This window comes from Dermacentor albipictus, chromosome 8, assembly GCF_038994185.2.
Source record: "Dermacentor albipictus isolate Rhodes 1998 colony chromosome 8, USDA_Dalb.pri_finalv2, whole genome shotgun sequence".
Classification (NCBI taxonomy): Eukaryota; Metazoa; Arthropoda; class Arachnida; order Ixodida; family Ixodidae; genus Dermacentor; species Dermacentor albipictus.
In genome coordinates this window covers 112,968,694-112,996,447 of record NC_091828.1, presented here as the reverse complement: position 1 = coordinate 112,996,447, position 27,754 = coordinate 112,968,694, and the positions used below count along the sequence as shown (strand labels likewise).

The 27,754-nt window shown below is 47.1% G+C and overlaps 1 protein-coding gene across 1 annotated transcript in view; it reads left to right on the top strand.

Moving 5' to 3' along the window:
* Positions 1 to 25,435, top strand: part of LOC139049051 (17-beta-hydroxysteroid dehydrogenase type 6-like) — a 33,360-nt gene extending 7,925 nt beyond the window's left edge. Inside the window, exons 2-5 of the mRNA XM_070524176.1 lie at positions 13,348 to 13,560; positions 20,286 to 20,471; positions 22,106 to 22,238; positions 23,959 to 25,435. Coding sequence (XP_070380277.1) covers positions 13,348 to 13,560; positions 20,286 to 20,471; positions 22,106 to 22,238; positions 23,959 to 24,301 — 875 coding nt within the window. The 3' untranslated portion in view covers positions 24,302 to 25,435. The remainder of the gene's footprint in view (positions 1 to 13,347; positions 13,561 to 20,285; positions 20,472 to 22,105; positions 22,239 to 23,958) is intronic.
* The last annotated feature ends 2,319 nt before the right edge of the window (positions 25,436 to 27,754 follow it).

Here is a 27,754-nt window from a genome sequence, read left to right as displayed (position 1 = left end):
CTCTGCTTCAGTTATTAAGTGCCGGATCGATTTCGTCTTGTACTGAGGGAGGAAGTTAACTGGAACATCTACCAATTATTTTATGACACTCTTCGCGGAAACGTATTTAGAAACTAGCGCTATAGATTCTGAAATGCAGTTAAGTGACTATGACTATTTTGACACCAAAAGTGCCAGCCGCAAATTGCCTCACATTGCGAAGTATGCGCGGCTGTGCGCCTGAGTTCAGCCAGACTCACGTTGTCGACGGGCATCGTTGCCAGGCAACCAGGGCGATAATCGAAGCACGGCACATATACCTTACAAAAAAAAAAGATGCATTTATCAGTTTTCCTTCAATTGCGATGCGTTATAAAGAACTTTCGTTTTCGAGTGGCTAAGTTATCACTTTGTTTACCCACGTGTTGTTATAAGAGGGGTAATAAATTTTTTAGAGTTTACCGGAATTTAGTTTAAAAATTGCCTGCGGCTGATAACGTAATTCTTGGCCGTAAGCTGTATCATTCGGCGAGGCGCACATCATTAGCACGAGAACTCGACACGCATATTCATATAATTAAAGAAAATGAACTAATTAAACTCGTAATTAATTACTTCACGTCACATATTGCCATTTACGAATCGTAGCCAGTGAGTATGCGTATCCACTTGAAATCAATCTCCAAGATGACATCAGTTTCGAGATATTATTTCTCAAAGTGTGGAACGAAATGCCTGGGCGTTCCAGTTACCTTAGTGCTTCAATGCATAAAAGCGCGTTTTCTGTTAAAAATTCAAGTGGAACAACAGCATATTTTAGCGGCAATTTTAAAGGCACATATCTCTCAGGTTGCTGTCATTCTGGAAATTCATTCTAACTGAATACGCCTTGCAAGCTCACCTGCTACAATCCGTAAATTGCAACATGTGCCGTAAGGTTATTATTTCAGAAGTTAATTACTTTTTTAATTAGACGAATATGCACGTGTTTCGATTTTTTGTGAAAGTAAAAGCTGCCTGTGTGAATAAACCAGCTCAACGACTACAACTACGTTGCATGCGACAGGTGATTTTTAAAAAAATTCGGAAAGCTTGCAAATTATCACCCTGTATATTACGCAGTTCGTCGCGAATAATCCTTGAGTTGGAAGTGGCTGCATGAGTGGCTAAATGACTGCATTATTACCCAGCTTCTTTTCAAGCAATCTCAACGTGCACCTATAAGGCCAGGAGCTAAACAGCCAAATCGTGCAAGTTTTATAATTGCATGCTTGAACGTAGTGGAGTGAAAATTGTCAAACGTGTAAGCTTCTGCAACTGTCAAAAATAACTATATATATGAATGAATGCATAGTCAAGTAAAAAGTTAGAATATTGCAATGAACGTCACACATCTATAATAACATAATAATAACGCACAATGTGATATACAAGATCATACAGCATTATGCAAGGTTTACACATGTTTTTTTATATCTTTTCTAATTTCGTCAAAATTAATCCAGACAAACTTACTACTGCATCTCTAACAGTTACATTGTGTTGAACTGGGACGTTAAACCTCATAAATAAAATGACAGTTATCTAAGTCACTGTTCAACTCGAGTAACACCTTTTTCATGGCCTAGTGTGTTAGACAGACTTGGAAGTGAAGGTAACACAATAAAGAAAAACAAAGAGGTAGAAAACGCCTTCACAAGGGAGGGCAGTAGGTATAGGGAGAGCGTAGTTTCACGAATCACGGCTTATTGTCTGAAGGTGTCGTGCCCGTTAAAAACATTTTTGAAATGCATCGTCTACCGTATTCTCGCGCATCGTATTAGTGTGGGTTGTAGAATAGTTTAAAAAACTATCAACGTATCTAGAAACCTTAAGAACCACAGTCCCGTCGAATCCCTGATCAAGTTCACTGTCAGTAAAGACCATAGGGATGTGCGAATCAGCATTCGAAACTTTCGAATGACGAATCGAATAGTGCCCGCTTCGATTTCGTCATCGAATAGAAAAGTCACTATTCGAAAATGCGAATATTTTTTGAAGACTTCTCGAATATTTCAAAATGTCAACTGCGCCGAAATAAACGTAGAATTGGAGCAAAAGCAACGTAAATTTTTGCACCCCCGTGGGCATAGTATATATAAACATAAAATACGAGGCCTTTCGTAGTGCAGCTGGCTACGTCACTCAGGTAGCAATACTTTACAGGCTGCACGGCGATTATTCGCACTCTCTGAAGAGCACTGTGCCTGCGAATAAACTACTTGCTTGCTCCTAATGGTCCATTAGTGATTTTAATTAACAACGCTTCCTAGCGTGCAGTGTAATGACAGAAACACTACTAACTTTAGGAATACTGGGATGTGAACATCGTTTTATATCAATTTTGAAACGGCTATTCGTTATTCGAAAACTGTGTGAAAACTATTCAATATTCGATCCGATTTGACTCGCTTCTGGCACTATTCGATTCGTATTCGATTCGGTCTCAAAAATCACTATTCGCACACCCCTAAATTAAAGGCTAAGAAAATGTCGCAGAGAACAGGAGCTACCGTAGTACTAATACAAACGCCCTTTTCTTTGCAGAAACATGTCGTTCTCAAATGAGATGAACGCGGATTCGAGATAAAATTTTATTAAAGTCATAAAACTATCGACAGTGATCGACGCTTTGTGAACAAAGGCAATGTTGCCGTCCTTTTCGATGCCTGCTCTGACCGTCTTGAACAGTTCGTCGTCCGGGATCCAATAGAAAAAACCCTAAACGTCAACAGAAAACCCAAGCCGTATACACTCTATTAGTAATTAGCAAGAAACTAATCACTTCATCGTAGTTCTTCACTCGAAAGGGGTTTTTTAAATATTTCAAGTGGCAAAAAAAAAATAACTTGCTAATCTGGAACTACCAGGTGACCACTCCACTAAATATAGCACCGCGGGGGGTGTCGACCTTGTGCGTGTTGACGGTGAAGAAAACGCTGAGAGACGTTTCTTTGCTCTTTTTCACGCGCTTGGCCCCACACACCTCCCTCGTGAAGGTACGCCCCAAGGCAACCCAACCGAATCAACAAAGAAAATAAAGTATGTGTCTTCTTTCTCGCGCTGCCTTTAGTTCCAAGTGTCACTGTTCGACTGTTTCTCTATTTCGTGACTTCTAAAACTGAGCATTGGGTTTTGGTTAAAAACAAAAACAAATGAACGAATGTGGTGGAAATCAATGCCTCGTAGCACTGGTGTTTTATTTGGGACATTAAACCCCGTACACTGAACTGAACTGCTTTATTTTCCGTTGCTTATACATCTTTCGCGAATTCCGAACACCCAGATAAACTTCGCGGAGAGTGTCGCTCCGTTGGGGCTCTTATCGCAAGAAAGGCTTAGAATCGGCCAGCGCCCCACGGAAACTGAAACGCTTTTCTCGGCAAAAAAAAAAAGTATCGTTGTTTGGCCCGCGTTGCCTATCTCGGACATCCCGCGGTATTCCGCTGTCGGTCCGCGAAATGTCGAAGGACTTTCTGAGTCGATCGAGATTCGACCCTGCGCGGAGTAAGGCGGAAACTATATGGAACGTTGAGGCGCAGTTCTCGGAGCTTGTATCAAAACAGGAGCGAAGGTGAGAGCGACGAGAAAACGAGGAAGAACTAACTTTTAAGAATATGCAGACAACGCGACGCGAGCCTTCCTTCGTTCCACTGCACACCGCAAGATGCGCCACGTTGAAGAGGAGGAATAATAAGCAAAGAGACAAAGAGACAAGGTTAGCGGATGCTTCGCGGCAGAAGCGTGCCGACGCTTCCGGCGCTAATATCTGCGGGCCGGCGACGGATGGGCGAGGAAAAAGGGGCCGGAACGGAATTCCAAACAGGATGCTTCAAGGTGTCATGTATGCGCAGGACATGTTGCGAGGCGTGCAACTTGATCACGTCGCTTTTTTTTTTTTTTGAGGAACAAAAAGGAGACGGCAGATTGCGGTTGCACTTCGATGCGTCAACATCGAAGCTTGCGCTGCACATGGTTCAATGCTCATGCAGTTTCACTGCGCAGCACGCAGCCACAACAAAAAAAAATATTTCGACTCATAAGAGGGTCTGTAGACGTTTTTCGAGGAAGTCTAGCGTTTGTCTACGAAAAACAACCTGTAGACGTATTGACTTCGACTTCATTGTTCGACTTTGTTCGATCTCGTGCACTTCGATGAGAAGATCGGAGCTTTTGCTGCATATGGTTCAATGACCATGAGGTTCCATTGTGCAGCCCGCAGTCACAGAAAAAAAATATTTGGGCACTATTAAGAGAATCTGTAGACGTTTTTCGACGAAGTCTATTGTTTGACTTCAAAAAACAGCCTGTAGACATGTTGACTTCGACTTTGTTCGATCTCGTGCACTTCGATGAGTCAAGATCGAAGCTTTTGCCGCGTATGATTTAATGACCATAGAGTTCCACTGTGCAGCGCGCAGCCACAGAATAATATATTTGGGCACTCACAAAATAGAGTGCAGACGTTTTTCGAAAAAGTATACTGTTTGGCTACGAAAAACAGCATGTAGACGTATTGACTTCGACTTTATTGTCGAGTAACTCTTCTAGACTTTCTTTAAACAACCCGCTCGGATGTCCTTGGTCTCGTGGCGTTCTGTTGCTATGCACTACCCACACACAAATTAGCTGAGACAGTGAAGAAAATTTTATAGAAATTTTTATAAGCAAAAGATATACAAGTTTTGATTGTGGTGTACTGATTTTCAATAAACAATAGCATGTGAACCTGCCCGAAGCAAAAATCATGCATGACATCCAGTTGTACCTCAACAAGAAGTGTACTGAAGCCAACAAAATGTGAACAAACGGGCACCACATTGACCATAAAGGGTTCTGTAAGTTACCGATTTCCACGATTTCCAACTAATGCGCCTATAAGCATTGTTCGAATAACATGCTCGGTAGTATCTAGACTATACAAGAGACCGACGAAACTCGACCTTTGCTAGTGACTTTTGTCGACGGAGAGTATGACTTTTACATCCAAACGAACAAGTCCTCAAAATACCACGAAAAGGCTAATTTAAGCAGTCTGAAAGAAGTCCGTTGACAGTCTATAGACCACCCCAAGTTTTGCGTTCGACTCCTGGCTGCGGCGACCGCACACCGATAGGGTCAACGGAATTAATGCGCAGTCATTCGTGCATTACGACAGATGTTCGTTAAGGGGCTACAATTAGCCAAAATTAAGCCGGCTTGATAGCCTACTGCGCCAGACTCGGAAAATAAACTGCCCCGAGTGTATAAATCGACACTTGGCCTGAGCAACGACGTGATTGGAATGCATCATGTAACCGCACAAAAACAAGGGACAAAGAAGGAACACACACGACAGGCGCGGAACTTCAACACCTGTGTGTTCCTTTTTTGTCCCTTGTTTTTGTGCGGTTACATGATGCATTCCAATAACGACCACCAACTAGCCCGCTTGTCCCTGTTAAATATGCAACGACGTGAACATATATATCACACAAACGAAAAGTGTGTAATACGAAATCACCTCCTGCTTTATTTAGCCGTGTTCTGAACGAAACAGTTAAAAAATCGCGCTCACGTGGTGCCACCCTGCAAAATGAGCAAGCCTCTGGTAACAAACTTTATTAGCGCATAAATTCATACTCTCGAAGAAACGAAGTTTAGACAGCTAAAATACAGTACACAATTGCACACATGTGCTAATTATATGCTAGTCTTAATCCCTTTTACAAATACCTTTAATTATACATTATATTTATATGTTTAACGTTCGTTTCGTTGATTGATTGATTGATTGATTGATTGATTGATTGATTGATTGATTGATTGATTGATTGACGTTATAAGTGCAACAAGGGCTACGAAAGATGCCACATAGTGCTGGTCTCCGTATTCTGACCACCGGCAGTACAGCTTTTCATGCATCAAAAGCTCGGTACCCGAACTTTGCTTTCTTTTTTCTTATTGCTTTTACGCCTAACCCCCCATCAAAATCTGACTGCCGCAAGATAGTTTACTCGAAAGGCCCCACCTCTGCGACGAATGCCCACCACAGGGCATAATTATTGTCCAACCAGAGAAAAACAACTCGCTATCTGGCTACCGATTAGACGTCATTACGCGATGGCAAACGCTTTGTTCCGGAAAACAAAAGAATTAAGACAGTCCGTCACACTTTATTGTTAGTTTCAACCTTAACCACAATTCCGTTGTAGTGATGACGCGGTGTCCTTGAAAGAAAGAAGTGACCCTGACGTTGCCGTCGCGAGACTTTGCCGATAGCGCAACTTCACGGGATCCATCATCTCGGCGTTATTACTACGCGTTACGCATTGCTAATGCGGCTCGACCGAGCGCAGAATCCCAGGCTTTCCAGCCACAAGCCTTCCTATGTACCGACTCCCTCTTTGCGTGCAAACCGCTACACCCATGGCGATAAGGGCCTCAAACCACGCTACCGGGATTTCCCAAATGTGAGAAACAGAAGCAAGATACCTTCGTCTCGTAAAACGTATGCGGGAAATCCGTCCGCACGTTGTTTCGTCTGGTAAGCTTAGGTTAGCCAGAGGCTATAGTGAAGAGTTAGGCTTGAAAGGAGAGCGCGAGAAAAGCGGTAACTGTCCGCGTTGTTACGTCTAGTAAGCTTAGGTTAGGCAGAGGCTATAACATAGACTGAAATAAGCAGAAGAATAAGAATGGGCTGGGGGGCGTTTGGCAGGCATTCTCATATCATGAACAGCAGGTTGCCACTATCCCTCAAGAGAAAAGTGTATAACAACTGTGTGTTACAAGTACTCACGTATGGGGCAGAAATCTGGAGGCTTACGAAAAGGGTTCTGCTGAAATTGAGGACGACGCGACGAGCTATGGAAAGAAGAATGATGGGTGTAACGTTAACGGATAAGAAGAGAGCAGATTGGTTGAGGGAACAAACGCGGGTAAATGACATCTTAGTTGAAATCAAGAAAAAGAAATGGGCATGGGCCGGACACGTAATGAGGAGGGAAGATAACCGATGGTCATTAAGGGTTACGGACTGGATTCCAAAGGAAAGGGAGCGTAGCAGGGGACGGCAGAAAGTTAGGTGGGCGGGTGACATTAAGTCGTTTGCAGGGACGACATGGCCACAATTAGTACATGACCGGAGTAGTTGGAGAAGTATGGGAGAGGCCTTTGCCCTGCAGTGGGCGTGACTAGGCTGATGATGATAATAATAATATAGAGTTAGGCTCAAAAGCAGAGCACGAGAAAAGCGCGAAGCTTTACTCGAAGCACTCGTTAAGGCGTAACGATTTGTAGCACCGTAAGACAGGAAATTATTCAAATTGACGAACGTCACGATGTGTCCCGTCATGCGCCAAGCCATGCACTCGTTCCGAGAACGAGAAATGTCAGGGCTGCTGATGAACGCGAGGCTGTATGCAAAAATGCGTGTATTCCGATAGCAGGTGAAGCTTGCTGTAAGAGCAATATTAGTTGTAATGAAAAAGAAAGCACAGATACAAAACGAGTCTTGCAATATCCCTTGATTAGAAGGTATCGTGGCATCTCATATTTTTTTTATGCAGAACATTCCGGCGTTCTTTCATGTTGCTATTAGGTCGGTATTGTTTTTCCTTTTTTTGCTTTTTATTTTTCTGAGCTGTCGTTCACTTATGCTGCTGAGCCAGTGAATTGGCTAAATTTGCCTTGCAGCGAGTATTCGACATTTATTGAAAAAACTCCGTATTCCGCATACCTACTATATTAAATAACATCTTATTAAATACGAAAAACAAACGGGCTTTTATATGAAATCCTATATGTTTCACATCGGATTATTGGATATTGGAGTTACGTGGCATATGGGTTTTCTTAATAGAAGTGGGGGGGAGGGGGAGGTGTTGTGTAACACTCGTTGTGTTCATATTACCCCGACACAGAGCGTCCGCGCGACCACAGATGCAAGATAACGCTCTTTCACATCACTGAGAGAAAAACAAATTCGCTCGGGAATGAGCGGTAAATGCGCGAGAAATGCGTTACGTCGCGCCTCTTTGAGTTCCCGTATCCACGTGTTCAACCACGTTCACCACATACATTGCAAAACGTTGTTCAAGAGTTCACTCCACACACGTCTGGCCTCTTCGAGGCCAGACGATATATATACATACATATACTTATATATAATTTGAGCTGGTGCGAACAGTAGTACAAATCCTTTATGAAGACTTTCCCACAGAGGTTGAAAGTTTGGTCAACACAGCAGATATCCCTAAATTTATTGATCGGGTCATTGGCTTACGGGCAGATCGACACCGGTTGACTGCGTGTATACGTCCCAATAGAAGCAGCTGTGCCATCACAAACGCCGTAAAAAATTAATTAAAATAAATTACGTGGTTTTAATGGGCAAGGCTACGATCTGCCGGATTATTTTTCCCACCCCGCTCGCTGTAAAGTATATACGGAGATTCCTGTGCATTCCTCTAAATTTATATATCACCGCTTCGGCATAGGTCGCCTTTTGTTTCTTTTTTGTTTGTTTTTTATACGCCCAATATAACCGAGTGAGGCTAGCTACAGAGTGGCAGAGCTGACACTCGCGTAAGGATCTTCCGTTTACGAAACAACCACGTTCAAAATCTCCGCGCTCCGTCACTTTTTTGACGAGACGCACAATAACAGCTCACCGCGGTGGCGGAGAATAAATAGCTCCGACTTCAGCGCGTCGTTCATTTATTGTTTATCGTATTTTGTCTTTCGATCCTCCCTTGCCGTGATCCCTTTCAACCGCATCGTTATTCTTCGAGCGAGACCGGCGTCTTTGCAACGACGCACTTCCTTCTCGAGCGTGTATTCCGTTCGCCCGGAAGACCGGTTCCCTGCGCCTCCGGCATCAACTATTCCTGACTAAAGAAAAGAAAAAAAGCTAGCACGCCGTCAACACATTGTTTCTCCGACGGACGACAGCCAAGGTTATAAAGCGCTCTATTCTTAATTCGTTTATTGGCGCCGTCGCGTGCTTGCCTTATTTCTCTCTCTTTCTCTCTCTCTTTCTTTCAATCTTATTTAATTCAATACTTTCTTGTCGAATATTCCAGCCCTTCTCGCACTTTTGTTCCCATTTCGATCGTTCTCCTTTCTTTAAATCTTTCTTTCTTTCCTCGTTTAATTCTTTCTTGAGTTAGTTGCATCTTTTTTTTCTTTCTTCCTTTATGTTTTTACGTCTTCCCAGATTTAATTCTGTCGAAAGACCAAACGAAACATTTAACAGTTTTTCCCCCTTTATTTCTTAAACGGTTCTCTCATTTCTTTCTTTTTCACTTCTCTTGTTTTTCTTACATTCCTTTCTGCTTGCATTCTTGACCTTCTCCCCCCCTCTCCCTTTCTTTACTATATTTTTTTATTTACCTGCCGGAAAACAACATTGGACGACCGAGGCTTTTAGACGCAACACCTAGTCAGAAGCTATTACTCGTCTTTTTTTTCTGTATGCACTTAACGTCACTTCCCACCATCGCACCTCGCGTAAACTCAGACGCGTCACTCAAGCGAATGCGCCATGTCCATCCCGACACGATGCCGCCCACAGTTAGACAGGCCGCAAGCCTTTGACGGAAGGGTCAGTCACGCGAATAAAGGATTTCGCCGGGCCTTTCCCTTCCCGGTGCAACTATGGCGGAGCTGAAAAGGGGGGAACAAAAAGTAGAAGTAAACAAACGAACAGTGGCCGATTGACCTAGAGAGCGCTTTTAGTTTAATGCATCTCGAGTTTCTCTTCTTCCTTTTTATTTCTTTCTTTTCTTTTCTTTCTTCGTTTCTACGAGGTAAAATCCGTCGGTTCTGATCCTGCGCGCCACTCGTTGGCCACCGAGAAGGCGAGGTTTTACCCACGACCGATGCGGAAGAACCTGTCGTCCCGTGTTTAGCGCCCCTCGGCTTGTGTCACGCATATTTTACTTTCGCTTTCTTTTTTCGTCCATTGTGGTTTCTCGCCATGCGCAGTGAACTAAAAAAGTTTGCGGGACACGGTGCTCGTGGTAAACGTGAATTCCTGTTCTGTTACCGGGAAGGTTCAAGCTCGGTGCCACCCCCCCCCCCCCCGTTCAGATAGGCGTGAAAAGCAGAAATTCTCTCGCGAGACAATCAGTAGAACGATTTGCGCGAAATTTCGTTGCATTTGAGAGAGATAACTTTACGGCAAATGTATAGGAAACTTCCTTTCCATCTCTACGACCCTCTACCTTTCTCCCTCCTACCATCTCTCTCTCCTTTAACCCCATCCCCTCCACCCTGCTGGCGCTGAGCCGTGCTCCCGCATGCGTTGCAGAAGATAGCGCTAGCCTTTTCACCTTCCCCACAAGAACCACTTCTCTATAGTAAACGCAGCTATTACTTAAGACGTCGTATCTTTTTTTTTTCTTTTTTTTTTTACAGAAGCATGAGACGCTATCTTTACACATCCGTATAACGCCGCACTACAATACGACGTTTCTTGAGGATGCACTTCTCGAGGTCCACCAGCTTATGTAACCGATGTGGAAATCCCGCATATGTACATACACACAGCTTAGCCGTTGAGATAGTTTGTCGCCTACGGCATTTGGTAATAAGAGGCACCGGACAAACGCGCCAATAATCGCGAGCTTCAAAGCGACGCATCGAACTTCAAGGCTGGGCCTAGGTTACGGCGTCAATGGCGCTGAGCTTTGGTACCATGGTCACTAAGGCCTACTGCAAAACAAACAGGCTTGGTCATATGCGCATACGCGTCAAGCACCACGATCTTGACACTATGAAGCGATAAAGAGACAAAAGCGAGTCCGGATGATAAAAGACATTCTGCGGTTGAGTCACTGCACTGCTCATTCCGTCGAGGTAATCACCACGATAGATAACAACAAAACCGGAAGTCGATAAGATATAACGCGCGACACAATAGGTTATATTATTAGCAGCTGCGGTTTTGGGACAATGTCAGAAGGAAAATAAAATGTCGGGGGAAAAATAAAACTGGCACAGGGGAGGGAAGAGATAGTGCAATTAACACTGGCGCACGCGTAAAACCACCGCAAGAAAATTAAATATTTTGCTGAGCCCAATGGCTATCGGAAGTCCACTGTCCGATAGCTACTTGCGATATATGTCCAATCAACCGCGGTCGCCCTACCGACTGACTGACTGAATGTGGGCAACTGGCTTCATGCTTCTTGTTGGCTAGTGCCCGCAGAACGTCTACAAACGTGGCGTTCGGAGAAGTCTGCAAACACTTGTCTGACAGAAATGAACTTTCCTAACTGTTGCCCACAGCTCCTCGTCCAAATCTTGCACACAATAACTCATAACCTCATAACGTCTGCCTGTACCTAAAACAGCCCGTGGGGCAACGACGCGGGAGAAACCGCAAAAACCACGGCGCCTGCAGCTTCGGCTTCTCCTCAAGGCAGCACCCTCACTCTCGAACAAAGTGCTTTCGCGTGACGCTGTGCGCGCCCCGGTCGTTGCCACTTGCGACGACAGCTCATCGAGGTCGGCTGTGCTGCGGGGAAGCCTGCACGACGCTCCTTCAACAAAGCATGGCTTCCGTGTCGTTTTTACGTATTAGTATTTGTTTTTCTTCTTTTTTTTCTTCGAGTCGCAGGCATGCGTGAATCCATCTAGGGGGGAGAAAACGCTTGCGAGTGAGCCGACGCAAAGCATTCCACGGTCGGTCATTTACGTGCGAGCGCCCCATTTCGCTCTCATTCAATTTTCCCTTTTTTTTTCCTTGTACGATACCGAGCTCGAAACTTACATCGTTGTGCCGCAGTAATCCCACCGTCGAGTCAGCTATCGCAGCTTCGACTTGTAGTTAAGCGTTTCCTTTAGGGTCCCTTTACAAATTTTGCCAGCTGTGTATTATATCGGCTCCAAACTCCGTTTTTGTGCTGTCAATATCACCTTTCTTGTCGCTGTCGTTTCAGCTATCGCCGTTTAGAGTGGTACTGCACGTTTTCCGTTGTGTGTCTCTCTACAATTTTTTCAAACTGTATCTGCTATAGGCTCCATACTGAGTCTGTGTGCCGTCAATATCGTCTTTCGTGTGGTTGTCGTTTCAGCTATCGCTGTTTGGAGTGGTACTGCAACTTTCCCGTTAAGTGTCCCTCTACAAATGTTTCCAGCTCTTTCTGCTATAGGCTCCATATGAGTCTGTGTACCATCAATATCGTCTTTCGTGTGGTTGTCGTTTCAGCTATCGCTGTTTATGTGGTACTGCAAGTTTTCCGTTAAGTGTCCCTCTACGAATTTTTCCAGCTGTTTCTGCTATAGGCTCCATACTGAGTCTGTGTGTCGTCAATATCACCTTTGGTGTGGTTGTCGTTTCAGCTATCGCCGTTTACAGTTGTACTGCAAGTTTTCCGTTAAGTGTCCCTCTACAAATGTTTCCAGCTCTTTCTGCTATAGGCTCCATATGAGTCTGTGTACCGTCAATATCGTCTTTCGTGTGGTTGTCGTTTCAGCTATCGCTGTTTAGAGTGGTACTGCAAGTTTTCCGTTAACTGCCCCTCCGAATTTTTTCAGCTGTATCTGCTATAGCCTCCATACTGAGTCTGTGTGTCGTCAATATCATATTTGGTGTGGTTGTCGTTTTAGCTATCGCTGTTTAGAGTGGTACTGCAAGTTTCCCGTTAAGTGTCCCTCTACGAATTTTTCCAGCTGTATCTGCTATAGGCTCCATATGAGTCTGTGCGCCGTCAATATCGTCGTCATATCGTCGTCGGCGTTCGTAGTAGTTCTCCTCGTACCGCTGTCGTTCCAGCTATCGCTGTTTTGAGCGATATTTTAAGGGTTCCTCTACGTGATCCTCTGCAAACGTCTTTCCCGCTAATATAAAGGGTGTTCCAACTATCACGCACCAAGATTTAAAAATGTGGAAATGCCACGTAGCTGGACAGAACCAAGGTAACGTTGTTTGCCGTCGCTTGGAGACATTATTTTGTTTGCATTCCACCTGATTGCATAATTAGTCTTAATTACTTAACCCACTTCTCAAATATTATAATTTGATCAAAAGTGTCAGTGAGAAAATCGTAGAGCGACATGAAAAACTCCCAATACAGCTTCCTGTTGCTCAATACGTGCTACATAAAAGTGTTTTTCCGAGCGTGAAAGAAGACCGCAAATGCACGCAAAATTGCCGTGCGACTGGCCGCTCGAGGCATTTCCCTTCTCGAGGCATCCAGAAGGGAACAAGCTTCAAAGTCCCACACATACTTAGTTGTGTCTTTTTCCCTTCAGCCGCTATGCATTTTGCATTTAAGCGGTTCCTGACGTAGAGTGGCATAGCTCCAGATTTGTAACTGCTCTGCGTGCCTTCTCCGCTCGCAGGTTGCGACACGGGTTTTGGCCACGAGCTGGCCAAGCGGCTGGACGCCGCGGGGTTCCAGGTGCTCGCGGGCTGCCTCAACCCGTCCTCAGAGGGCGCCACCATGCTCAGAGACTTCTGCTCGGCCTCACTGCGCGTCCTACACCTGGACGTGACGCGCGAGGAGCACTTCCGGCGCGCCTCCAAGACCCTGACCGCCGAGCTCGGACCCAGGGGTGAGTGTTAGGCTAGCGCGAAGGGAAAGGCGTGGCCCTCATTGTCACCGCTTGGAGTATCAGTACTGCAAAGATCTATCTATCTATCTATCTATCTATCTATCTATCTATCTATCTATCTATCTATCTATCTATCTATCTATCTATCTATCTATCTATCTATCTATCTATCTATCTATCTATCTATCTATCTATCTATCTATCTATCTATCTATCTATCTATCTATCTATCTATCTATCTATCTATCTATCTATCTATCTATCTATCTATCTATCTATCTATCTATCTATCTATCTATCTATGTCCGTCTGCGCTTGCAAGGGACACAGATGAATGAATGAATAAAGCCTTTATTTTAAGGAAGGGGACGGCTCTAGGCCGCTGATGGGGATTAGGAGGGAAGGGAATATGGGTACCCAGACTGTTGGCTGAAACACTTCTTCATCTCAGTCTGGGATCTTCCGCTTTATGCAGGCTCAGGCGCATGTTCAGTTCCGCCGCTCTCACATGGGCTGATCGACCCCTTCTACACTACTCGAAACAGGCCACTTTGTCTGCCATATGTCGCAATGGCTTTCTGTGTTTCACGGTTAGTTTGTATTGCAATTCCTAGTGTTCTAATGTCTCCGTGTAGTAGATGCTGAATGTTGCATCTCCCTTGTGAAAAAGCTGCACAGCTCCAAATGAGGTGTTGCAAGTCTGCTCTGCATGACTCCTGGCAATGTGTACATCGGGTGTAAGTCTTCGCAATCGTGGCTTGTCTGGGTTGGTGCCATTTCTCAAGTATGTGTGGTGTGTATGCAGCGTTGGCCATAACCTTATTCAAGAAAACCTCTTCCGTGCGGGTAAGCCCGCCCTTGTCGTCAAACACATGTAGCTTCTAATAGTCTCCGTTTACTGTCTGCTTTTATTTTAGTACGAATGTAATGCATGAGTGCTCTGCTAGGAGAGCCTGCAGCCAGTATCTTTAGGTATGGATTTTGGTCCGCGGGGTTTGGCGAGGAAATGGAGTGTGGGGAGCTGTACGAGTAATCAAGCCCACCCGCTTGCGCGGCAGCTGCGTGAGCGGCTGCGTTTCCCCCATCCGCGCCGGTGTGCCCCGGTGTCCACAGGATTTCAACATTTGTCCCAATGTCCTGTATTCTCTTTAGCTTTTTTCTGGTGTCGTTGGCCACCGCATCATCTGTCGAAGGCCCCGTTAATTCGGCCACTGCTTCGTACGAATCAGTAAGGATCCGATAATTTTTTCGCACACTCTGCTCTGCAATGTCTCCCATGTCAATGGGAATGGTGTTGACCGCTCCCCATATAGCTAAGAGCTCAGCGTGCAAGGTTGCACCCCCAGGAAGCTGACATGTGTGATAGCCATTGTGTTGGGGTGCAGATGTGCTAACCCAGGCCATGCTTGCTATGTCGTTTGTGATTGCAGCGTCCGTGTAGATGTCAGTGGTGTGCTGCGGCGTGCTTAATCCCAATCTCTTTTCAAATATTTTTCTAGCTTCCGCGTTTCGTCTGGCGATAGGGCGTTGTTGCCTCCGTATGCCCAGTGGTGTTTCCCATGGTGGCGTTATGGTAGCTTCCGCGGGCTCTGGCTTCGCATGGACTTGTTTATCCCATGCCATGATCTGTTTTCCTTGGGTCGTGTTTTCCAACCGGGATCGCATTCGAATTCGTGCTTCACTGATTATGTCCCGTATGGGTGGAATCGCTACGAGCTTGAGCAGGTCCTCGTTCCTCGTGTGCTTTGGTAGCCCAGTAATCGTACGGAGGGTGGCCCTGTGTAACTTTTCGATGTCGCCGAGGTCTCGTTCAGAGAATTCGTAGAAGGGTGCCCCGTAAAGAATCCTTCCAACCGCGACCGCTTTTGCAAGCGTTTGGCACGCTTTCTGACGCGCTCCGCCATACTTGCTCGATATTCGTCTAACCATGTGCAACAGCGGTCTCCATTTTTGCTTTAGTGTGCAAATCCATAGCTGGGGGCTGTTGCAGCTAGCAATCTGTGCTCCAAGAATCCTAATTTGTCCATTGGCCGACGTAATATCGCTTTGGCCGATGTGTAAAGTGATCTGCTTGTTTACATTGGTTGCTTTCTTTCCGTCTACGCTGATCAATTCTGTCTTCTCTGGCGAGAGTTGCAGTCCGAGGTTATCTAAAGTGTTGCTAAGGCTCAGGATCGCTGCTTGCAGCTCAGTTTGCATGCTTTGTTTGTCGGAATAATCCGCCGCTTCCGTCCATATTGTTATATCGTCGGCGTAAATAGTAAAACGGGCTGAAGTGTCTCGCTCAAGACTTTCAGCCACACGTGTCATGGCCAGATTGAATAGCATAGGTCCGAGGATGGAGCCCTGGGGCACTCCCCTATCCAAGTAATAGGTCTTCGGACTCCATCCCGGTGCCTTGCCATGGAGCTGAATTGGTCTGCTTTGGAGGAAGCTACGTATCCAATTGTATGTTCTTTGGCTAGGGTACCTGTTTGCCAGTTCCTGTAAGATAGCCTCTTGTTTCACGTTATCGAATGCTTTACGCATATCGACGGCAAGAATATAGTCGGGCATCTGTTTGCGAGACTTACGGTTGATCACTCTGCGGAGCAACCAGAGGCAGTCATGCGTGCCCATGTTCGGCCGAAAACCTGCCTGGGCAGGATGCAAACCCGGTTGTACATATTCGATGTAGTGCTGCATTCTTGTGTGTAGCATTCTTTCTATCAATTTGCAGACAGTTGACGTTAGAGCTATGGGGCGTAGGTTAGCTGGGTTCGTGTGGTCTTTGCCCGGCTTCGGTATGGGGTAGATGAGAGAAAGCTTTAGTGAATCTGACACTAGTCCGGATTCCCAGGATTCATTGATAATTGTTAAGAGCTGTTCTTGAGCTTCATTGCTGAGGTTTCGAAGTTCTTGCCAAGTCACTCCATCGTGCCCGGGAGCTGATTTCGTTTTGCCTCGTGCAAGGGCTGCTACGAGTTCACCCAGCGTAAAGGGCGTGTCTAGCTCCTCTTTCGCGTTGTCTATCGTTGCAGAAGGCAGCGGTGCAGGAGGCGCCTCGGCAGCATGTGGAAAGAAAGTGTGGATGACGCGGTCCTCCAGCACGGCAGGCTCTTCTCGCAAAAAGAGCTCCTCGAGAGGAGGCGCGCCTTTCTTGCTCCCAAGCAGGCTCCTTAAAATCTGCCATAGCTTTTTTAGGCCGGGTTCCCGGCCAAGCTTCGCGCACGTATTGTGCCACGTGTCTGCTTCGAGTTGTTGTTGGTATTCCTTGATGAGTCGGTATTGATGTTTAAGGCGCATTAGATCTTTGTGACGCTTTCCTTTATACCGGTATTGCTGTGTGAGGCGGTTGACCTTCCGCCATAGATTTGCAAGGTGCATATCCATGTGAGTTGCAGTGTCATCGCATGGGATAGTTTCCCTGGCCTCCGGCCGTGCTTCCGCTATCATAGCGCTGAATTGTTCAAAGTCCACAAAAGAGTCCCCGGTAGCCATTCTAAATTTTTTCCAGTCAAAAAGCACCGTTTCTCTCCTCTCTCGGATCTTTTTGCGATTGAGCGTGATAATTATTGGTAAATGGTCGCTTCCCCATGTCGTCGATTCTACGTTCCATTGCCTTATGAGCCCTGGAGTGGCTAGTGTCAGATCGGGCGTTGTGTCCTGTTGTCGCGCGTGTAGCCCTATGCGGGTTGGTGTTTCTGGTGTGTTGCATATGTCCAGAGTTGACATTTCTATTGCATCGTGCAGTATGCGTCCTCTCGGGTCAGCTTTGGTGTAGCCCCATGTTTGGTGCTTGGCGTTAAAATCTCCCCCCACTAGAATGGGAAGGCCTCCGGCTTGTGCCTGCACCTTACTGAGCCATTGGTAGGAGTCATTCCGGTGCTTGCCCGTTAGGGGTCTGTAGTACGTGGAGACTGCAACCATTGGCCGGTGGCCGCGTGGACATAGTTTTACTGCCACAATTTCTCTAAAATCATTACACAAATCTGGTATCTGCAGTTGGGTTGCGGTGCAGTCATGTCTTACTAAAAGAGCAGCTTGGCCTTGCGCTTGTTGGTTTCCTTTGCCCTGGTGTCGTATCGTAGCCTGCTGGAAGGTTCGGTAACCTCGAATAGTGCATTGTCCCCTTGTCTCCTGTAGAAGCACGACAAGGGGTTTGAATTTTTTTATTTGCTGTCTTAGTGTGGATCCATTCTGCGTAAAACTTCGACAGTTCCATTGGACGCATATAGGCCGTGCCGTCATCTTTCATCTGCTGGCTTGCGCCGTTTAGGTTCGTCATTTTGCTTCTGAATATTTCTCTGAATTTCCGTGAATATTGCCTGCATCTGAGTTTGTATTGCATTCGTTACTGTCTGAAATTCCTCCCGTAGGTTCTTTTCGAGGCGCTGGGTCTCAGTGTGGGACACAGATAAAGCGGCGCATATAATTACTGCGAGGACACACACACACGTGTGTGTGTGTGTGCATGTGCGTGCGTGCATGGTTAGCATTCTTATGGCACTTAGTGTACTTTCCAGGGGCTATGTATGTATCTAACCATCTTCCGGCATATCTGGGTCACTGGATAGTCTGTGGTCGAATGGGTAGCGCATCGGACTGCTGTGTTGACCGAACAAGGTTTGAAGCCGACCGTCGGACCAACTTGGGTCACTGAATATATGTCGATGTGCACATATATGTGTTGCTCATCATCGAACCTCTTTCACGCCAACATGACTCAGTGTAGGTGCGAGACTGGAATTGGCATCGCTGTTCAATGAAACTCTTTGACGCCGACACGAAGCACTGCGTATGTGTGCCACTCGGTCTGTGCATGGTCTTCAGTGAACCTCTTTGACGTCAATTTGAGTCACTGGATATGTACCAGTAGGTGTGTGCCGTTATTTAATGAACGCCTTTAACGCCGATTTGGGTAATTAACTAGGCATGTGGCCATTGGAAATGCGCCGCTCTACAATGACGAAAAAGAGCGCTTAAAATTTATCCGATGCTAAACGCAATCGAACCCACGTCACAAGAGTTCCTCAAGGACAGTAACCCGACGCTTCAGCAAGCTGCGCCACAAATGTACTGGACATGTGCAGCTTTTCAATGAACGCCCTTTCACGCCAGCGCTTTAGTGAGCTGCGCCACGATTACACTTGCTATGTGCCGCTCTTCAATGAACCTCTCGCCAACTTGGGCAGCTTGAGTATGTGCCACTGCGTGTGCGGCAAAGCGAGGCAGCAATTCTCGGCGTTCGCAGGAACCGGCGCTCCACGCTTCTGGTCTCGGAGGCCACGCACGGACTTCTCGGCGGCGCCTCCAGATGGCGCGGCGTGTCCGGAAAGACGCGCGAAAGTAGGATCCCGGTTGCCGCATGACGCGTGCCTAAGCGTTCGCACCACCCTCACTTGCCCAACTCAGGTTTCTCTGTTCAAATGCGTGCAAACCGCAAAACTGCTTCCGTTAGACAACTGCAGGACTTGCTTCAATTGTATGTTTGTTGCATTTCAGAGGGAAAGTTAAATTGTAGCTACTGTAGGAATTAGGATATTGACTTAGAGCCTCGAAATCTTTTACGAAAATGTTGAAAATTGTTAAGCTATAGAAAAAAAAGACAAGCACGAAGTCTACTACGCATCCTTAACTCTGCACTAAAGATGGATATCGAAGTTCTGTAGATCGCATATGTTACAGCATCTCTGGCGCACAAATGTGATATACATTTACAGATTAAGTGGAATCGTTGCAATGTGGTCAAAATTAATCTGGAGTCCCGCACTACGGCGTGCCTCATAATGAAATCGTGGTTTTAGCTCATAAAACCACAATATTCAATTGAATTGTTGCAATGCATACAGGAGTTTTGTGAGTCCTACTCACAAATTATTAATACATTCTACAACGGCATAATATACATCACTTTTGTCCACTCGACATGTCCCAATAGGCGCACTTTACAGAATTGTGACACCGTTTTTACTGCTGAGTCACAGGGTTCCGCACGTGGTGTTCGGACTTCTATAGGGTTCATAGGAAGAAAATTTAAATCGTGGTAACCATCGTTTCTCGATCATTTATAGCTCTCATTGACTCTCGAGGAGAGTTGACTGTTGGGCTAGTTGGTCGTCCATATTTGAAGTAGTAGTTTAGCGCGAATAAAACCACGGACACGAGGAAAACAGACTAGGACAAGCGCTTGTCCTAGTCTGTCTTCCTTGTGTCCGTGGTTTTATGTGCGCTACCCTACTACTTCAAATAAAGACTCTCGAGGAGGTGGCGACTCTTGTGGCGTCAACCCCCTCTCTCTCTCCCTTCCTCCCAACCCAATTGTAAGGAGTGCGGTCGTGATCCAGTCTTCAATGACGTTTCAATCTTGGCGAAGGCGAAGACTCAGCAAGAAAGAGAACTGATTGAAGCCTATCGCATCTATAAACTTGGCCCCGAGAAGTGTGTAAGCGCCCCATCTGTGTTCCTAACCAAGAAAGAGCTTTTATTTCTTGATAACTGTAGACGTGTATAGATAAGGTGCTGACCGTGTTTTTTTGTTTTGTTGTGCCTGCGCATGTTCAGTACGGACTTGGGGGACGTCATTTTCTTGAATAAAGTTCAGTTGTTAGTCCAGCCACCTTCCTGTCTCTTTGTCTATGTCTGCCTCTCGATTTTTTCCTACTCTAAAGTTTGCTGGCATTCTCCTAGCATCCCTTCCTCCCCCTTTCCTTCCTTCGTCACGCTCACGCATCGCACGCTCGCAGGGCTGTGGGCGGTGGTGGCCAACGCGGGGATGATGAGCGCCGGCGAACTGGAGTGGGGCAGCTCGGACGCGGCCCGCTACCTGTTCGAGGTGAACGTGTTCGGCGTCGTGAACACGGTGCGAACCGCGCTGCCGTTCCTGCGCCGACAGCCAGGATCCAGGGCCGTCATCGTGGCCAGCGTAGCCGGTGAGTGCTAAATCTCGCCCCCCCCCCTCCCGGTTATACCTGCCTGCCTGCTCCATACGCATCACGTGACCTGGCCGACTCAGTTTTTACGGGCTCCTCTGCGACGTGTGCCGTGACAGTGGCGTGCGCCGCCATTCAATTTCGTGCGCCGATTTCCATCTTGACGTGCTCGCGCATGCTTCTCCCTTGCTAACTCTTCAGGTCTCTGTGCACCCCCGGGCAGGGTAGCAAACCAAACTATTCTGGTTAGTCTCCCTGCCTTTCTTTTGTTTCTCTCTCTCTGGTCCTCTTAATACATGTCAACTTGAATATTGGTCCTACCCCCGTTATCTCTCTCAATCACACCGCTGTCTTCCTCTCTCTTGACGTTACACTTAACGAGTTTCGTTCCATCGCTCGTGGTGCGGTCCTTAAGTTCTTCTCGAGCTTCTTTTGTTAACCTCCAAGTTCTTGCCCCATGTGTTAGTACCGGCAGAATGCAATGATCGTGCGCTTTTTCTTTTCAAGGATAGTGCTAATTGCTGCCGATACGATTCCTGCCGTATGCGCTCCAAGCCATTTTTCTTCTTCTGTAAGTTTCCTGAAAGTCGTCATCAGGGTACCCCGTGATAATTGGCCTAGACAAACGCACTCTTCCACCTATTCTAGCAGTCGACTGCCAGTCGCAAATGCTCGTGATCTTGCCCTACCATTGAATAATGTCTTCCGCGTATTAATATGCAACCCAACTCGATCTTACACTTTGTCGGCTAAGGTAATAAATGGTTTGTTGCAAGCCATCCCCAGCGTTGCTGAATGGGGCTATGTAATCTGCAGTTACCACTGGTTTATGACAACTTTGTTACTGATCCTCACATCCTAATCCTTCGCAGCCTAATAGATAGCTTGCACATGACGCCAACGGACGCAACTCCTCACCGCGCGAATTCTCGCATGTACCCCGAGACATATCCGACAGATATGTGCAGAGTCTGCCGGAGGGAGACCGCAGACTACACGCACATCTTGTGGGACTGCATTAAATATCCAGAAGACGCTAAATAAAGAACACTCCCACCGCGGCTCGAGGCAGCCGCGAAGAGCTACGACCGAGACGATCAGCTCTGGGCCGTCCAGCAGGTCCTCGAGGCACTCGAAAGGCACGGACCCAGCGAGCCGGCAACGGCGGGCGGAGACCCCGCGCCGAGTAACGGCAACTTCGAGGATGACGTAGGCCCTCGTCGGGGCGCGCGAGCGCCCAACTGCAGGCATAAATAAGGTTTCTCCAATCCAATCCAATCCGACATCGCGCCCAGGATGACGTCCGTGCTATCCATCTAGCTTGAATACTTCTTCCAAGCATCTCTAAAGCTCCTCTAAAGCTTTGATGCTTTAGAGGAGCTTAGAGGAGCTTTAGAGGAGTTAGATCCTGTAGAGGATCTAACACATTGTGCACTGGTATGAGGATCGACCCACCAAGTCGCCATCTTTAATTACGCGGTTTCCGGGATTGGCCCAGTGCACTAGGTCAGACAACCACCCGCGCAATGTGGTGGTGGTGGTGGAGGTGGGGGGTAGGGTGCAAGAAAATATGGCTTCGCTTTAAAAGAAGCGTATCAAACGCACCCTTTTGTTTTGCACTGTCCTTCCGCCAGGGCGCGTGACGTACCCGGGCCTGGCCTTCTACTGCATGTCCAAGCACGCCGTGGTCTCCTTCGCCGACGGCCTGCGACGCGAAATGCGCAAGTGGGACATCCTCGTCTCCACCATCGAGCCCGTACTCTACAGGTAGGCTTCCCGGCACGGCATCCCTCGTGAGTGCGCGTTCCACGAAGCGACGTAAGAGTCAATGACTTCTGTGGAACGAAAAAGATGTGTACGAGTCGGAAAGTGTTAACCTCGAAACAAAACCACGAAACAGAAGAAAAAAAAAAGCAATGCGGGACAACGAAGTGCTTCGAGAACAACGGGACACGTTATGCTTCGTCCTGTTGTTATCGCTTTGTTGTCACCGCTCTTTTTTCCTTTGTGCTTTTTTTCTCTCTCTCCAAAACCAATGCCTTACTGGGGGTGAGCTGGCGATCCCAGCAAAGCAGCTGCGAACACATTCTGGTAATTTAGGGGTGTGCGAAAATTCGAAATTTCTAATAAGAGTCGGATATATACTTTTGTTTCAGATCGTAGTAACCGATTCGAGAAATCCATATTCGACTTCCTTCAACGCTCAGTTATAGACAAATACGTACGTGGGGTAACTACAATTGCTGGAGCCTTCGCTATGGTACAGATGCGCCTTGGCGAAGCTTGTATATTTGCTGGGGTGCAGTATTAATGCGCCATCTGGCACATACTCGGTGAATGATAACTGTTGCGTTCCAGATTCCGGTGCACACCTCTGCATCTTTCTTTGAAGCTATCTTTTTTACTTCTTTGCGTTATAAGACATATGGCACTCAAGAGACTTCAGACAAAATGTCATGCACCAATGTAAACACTAAGTAATTTTTGCCGTGACAACTAATATGATATACTGACTGACTACTAACATCTCGAAGGCACATATGACAGACAATATGCTGCATGCAGTAGGCTTCAGCAGCCAGTACCTACATTAAGTATATCCTGCTATAACCTGTAAAATCGAAGTTTCGATTTCCTTTTCTTCAGTAATAGCTCTGACACCCCCTCCCCCCAAAATTTCAACTTTACCAATTACAACTAACTTAATGCTGGTACTTTGGGTCCCTTCGAAAAAGAAGCCAAACTGATTCCCCCACCGGCATATAACTTCTTAACCATACTTTGTTTTTCTTCCGAGTTTCATCTACATGCTTTAGAATTTAATTTCAATAATGTATTTTGCCTGCGCCGCCCGATTGTTGGCCAAATGAATGAATGAATGAAAACTTTATTGTTCCACCGAGCTGGGGTGCCCGCCTCTTAACCTACACGTAGGTAGGGGAGGAGGACGAAGCAGTCCCCGCGCGTTGAGGACGGTGAGTCTTCACGGCCTCAACGGCCAGGCGGATTGCTCGACGCTGGTCGTCTTCAGCCTCGCTCTGGAGCAAGGCCTCCCAGGCTTCTCTACTGACAATGTTTTCCTTGGCCCCTGGGGAGCCAGCACACTCCCATATTATATGGTCTAGCGTACCTTTTTGCTTACAAATTTTGCAGAGGGCGTCGTTATAGTCCCTCGTCTGTGTTAAGTAGATCCAATGTGGTGGTGTGTAATTGTTTCCCTGGAGGCGTCGCCAAATGCGAGCGTCCTCCAGAGAGAGAGACCGATGCGGAGGCGGAAAGATTCTTCTTTCGGCTTTGTAGTGATCGACAATTTCCCTGTACGTGATCAGGCTATCTTTTATCCCTGGAACTGGCTGCTCTAGAGTTGACCAATCCCTAGGATTGCTCTAGGATTGTTGGCCAATCCCTCTTAATGGGTATGCACCACAGACTTTGAGATCGTCGTCATCATCATCATCATCGTGATTATTACTGTTTCGCCCTCCAGGACCAAGATGGCGATGCCCGAGCACATCCAGTGCACGGTCGACCAGTCGTGGCAGGACACCCCGGCGGCCGTGCGCGAGGTGTACGGCAAGACGTACTTCGAGCACTTCCGCTCGCGCTGCCTCGACTTCCTGTCGCGGCGCTGCCGGGAGGACCTCTACGAGGTCGTCGACAACATGGTGCACGCCGTCAGCTCCCGCCGCCCCCGCCGCTCCTACTTCTGCGGCGGCCCCACCGACAAGTTCCGGGTGGCCCTGCTTCGCGTCCTCTCCGCGAACACGGTGGACCGCCTGCTGTGCACCATCAACCAGAGTCACGTGGGCCGCTCGATATCCGACGGCTAAAAACCACCGTCCACCGCCCGACCACCGCACAAGACCTATACCGATCGAGTTCGTTTCCGCGAGGGCAGGTTTGAGTGCATCTCTCAACCGCAGTCGCCTTTCGTATGCGCCTTAAGTGCAGACCGAGGTGTGTAGTTTAACCCTCTCGAGGTGAAGTTTGTCCAGCGCTGCTCTTTGCTAGCGGTACTGTTCCAGCTGCTTGGTTCAAAGACAAAAAGAAAGAAGACACACTGAAACGAACGTTTTGTGCAAGAAAGGTTAAAGTTCCTCATAGATAGATATTTACGGGTTGTATTCCCTTGTGTCGGCTTCGTAACAATCTTCAACCATCTTTTAAGCGGCTGAAGACCGTTACGGCGTTGATCTTTTGAAGATTGTCAACTTTTTCTTCGTGAATAATCTTGTCCATCGTCATCTTCCAGAAATTAATCAGTTCCCTTTAATTGTCCCTCGTTACTGAAGGATAAGAATAGTACATGTTGATTCATCCTTAGCGAACTGGACAACAGTTGTGCAGTTAGCGTACTAGGCAACCACAGTCGCCGAGCTGGGCACCTCGCAAGGTCCACCGAAATGTGCGAAATCTCTGAGAAATTATGGAGCGGTCAAACGTGTTGTTTAAACGGGAGAAACGCTTATACCTGCTTTCATCTGAAATGACACGCTGGGTATATATTTACAAAAACCCAGGCAACAGTTCATTCAGAATGAAAGTGTTGCACATGCATCGGAAGTTTTAAAGCGTGCAATAAACATATATAGTGTCTTCTCCATGAATTCCTGAGGACATGTTATGCTACTGCGACGAACGGCGTGGAAGCGATAGAACCGTTCGTACGAAACTGCAAAGTCGGGACCCATCACTACTCATTTGCCACGACGGTCCGGAAAACTGAGAGCACGTTACTGACGACATCGCGGACTTAGTCGAGAGTGCCGAGATCGAAGTGAAAGCGGAACACTTCGTCGTCATTCAACGTCGTGGACCACGGTTTCCACACATTTCATGATCAAGTGAATACCCACTTAAGCACTTCACGCGGCGAGTGTCAGAGTTTTAGCCTCGTCGAAAACAATCCTCAAAACAGGAGTACCAATGCGCATAACTTATAATGACGACGAAACGACTCGAAAGGGGGGGGGGGTGCATCCTCTGCTGAAACTACGTGGTGTGTAGTATACAAGGGATGGGGGGGGGTAGTGAAAGGGTGAGGGGTGACAAAGAAACGTGGGCAACACGAGAGGCACGATGGGTCGTCGAAGTTGGCCTCTGGTGCCAGAAGACATATATGTCCTCGCAAATTTATTGTGTAAGTTGTCTTTGTGAATAAACATGTAATCGAAACGCTGTTTCTCGTGGCAAGTCACTCGGGGAATTATAGCTGTCGTAAACGTACTGCTGTTTACGGATACCGGGACACTGGAGTCACGGATAAGCTCAGCATGTACCGGTGGCGCCGTCTGGAGTCAGCCACGTCAACTGGAGCACAGAGAACTATAATTGCAACGACCATGTCCACCCCAACTGTTGGTTTAAAGGCGTCGGCAGCAACTATCACTACTGGGATGCGGATTCCTTTTTTTTTTCTTTTCGTCCCCTGCCACAACAATCACACAACACAGAAACGCTCGTAGTTCGCCGTGGTTGAAAAAATGTACTTTAGTAGGACGTTGTTGAGGGCTAGTCGGTTCGTACTTGAAGGTAGGTTATAACTGCGCGAAAAAACGAGGACAGCGAAAGAAACGCACAACACTCCACGAGCACAGTGGCGTGTTGTGTGTTTCTTTCGCTGTCCTCGTTTTTCGCGCAGTTTTAACCTACCTTCCAGGTTGAAGAGACTGCCACAACGTGGCAGCACTAGCGCCGATGTCGCTGCCGCTGACCTCTTCGGTGCTGCCGTACTACTTCAAGTGTAAAAGGTTGACGGAGAGACTGAAAGCTTCTATTCAGTGATTCCGCATGTACGTATAAACTGTGGACGATAAACCCCAAGCAATGTATTGCCTTTCGGATTGCGCATTCGCCGTTTCGATTCACGCCTGAGCCATCCAAGACTGCATATTATAACTCATTTGGGCTTTCAACAGCTTACGCTTCTAACCCTCGTGGGAGACATGTTTCGCAGGTGACATCCTGTATCAGGGCGCGAACCACAAAAAACCCCGTCCACGAACGCAAACCAAGAACGTCTGGCAAAGCCGACTTCCCCGCACTATGAGAGCTTTCGGGGAGAAGCCTGTTTTACAGGCGATAGCTTGCGCACGGGAAGCGCTATCGAGCGAGGAAAGCCTATGGCGCATGCATATGTGCGCATTTGTAATATCTAATGTCCGACCCAGGGCGATGTTAGCATAACAATGGTAAGCGTCATCGCACGCGGATAATAAATGAACTGCGACACCCCCAGCTTTGTCAAATGAACCGGTGCGGAGGGGAAGCTTTACGGGTGACGCCTTGTATAAAGGGAATGCTGTGTTCAAACGCATCGCTTATGCGCGCGTAACCTAGAAGGTTCGGCGAAGCTGACTTCCGCACACTAAGGTGTCTCGTGCAAAAGTTGGCAGTTTCGCCCGAAGGGCGACGCGTCGACAGCGATAGCTTCGACAGCGATAGCATCGACAGCGATAGCAAGGTTCTGGCGCTGCGCTTGAACTGGTCGAGTGGTATTGTAATTATACGCAGTTGCGACATAGCTGGAAGCAGCACGTAGTGTAACTACTGTTTGTCAGGAGGCACGGCGCCCTGGCATCTGCCAGGCGTACGCGACAAAGCTACCGTCACGAGTGCCGCCAGCGGCGTTGCACGCGTCGCACCTCGACGCTGCCCGAGATGAGACTGACGGGCATCAGTCGGCCCAGCAGTGAAATATTAGATCCCTAAAGAGCACTGGCGCCGGCCGGTACAACCGAAATCGCATCCCTTTCAGATTTCCCTAACGCTGTTCTGTAACTTTTTATGCGAATTATTATAAAAGGCACACACTGCGTGTGAAGTGTTTGATGTCTGTTCTTCGTGCTCTGCAAGTGCAAGATTCTGACGAATAAATCAGTAAAGCCCATAAAACTTGGTCAGTACACCATCATCGTAAAACTTGGTCAGAGCAACTTTGGCATGTCAAATATTATAGCGTCTATCCTGTATATCGAAGAATTCATACGGACCAACACCACACGTCGACTACGGCGGAATTGCTATCGCAATAAAAAGACCCGTTTCACAGGCGATAGCGTATATGTATACTTTTGTGCAGGACGTTACCATGGCAACGGTAGGTGTCGTTGCAAACAAATAATAAATGAACTGCACCACCGCAGCTGGCTTGGAACCTTTGAGAAGTGGGGATGGAATAGGGTGCCAATTACACGCGTCCAAGGATGGACAGCGGTCATGCGGTCAGTGGCTTTTTTTCCTTCTTTTGCGACAGGGGCTGCTATGTCAACATTAAAATTATG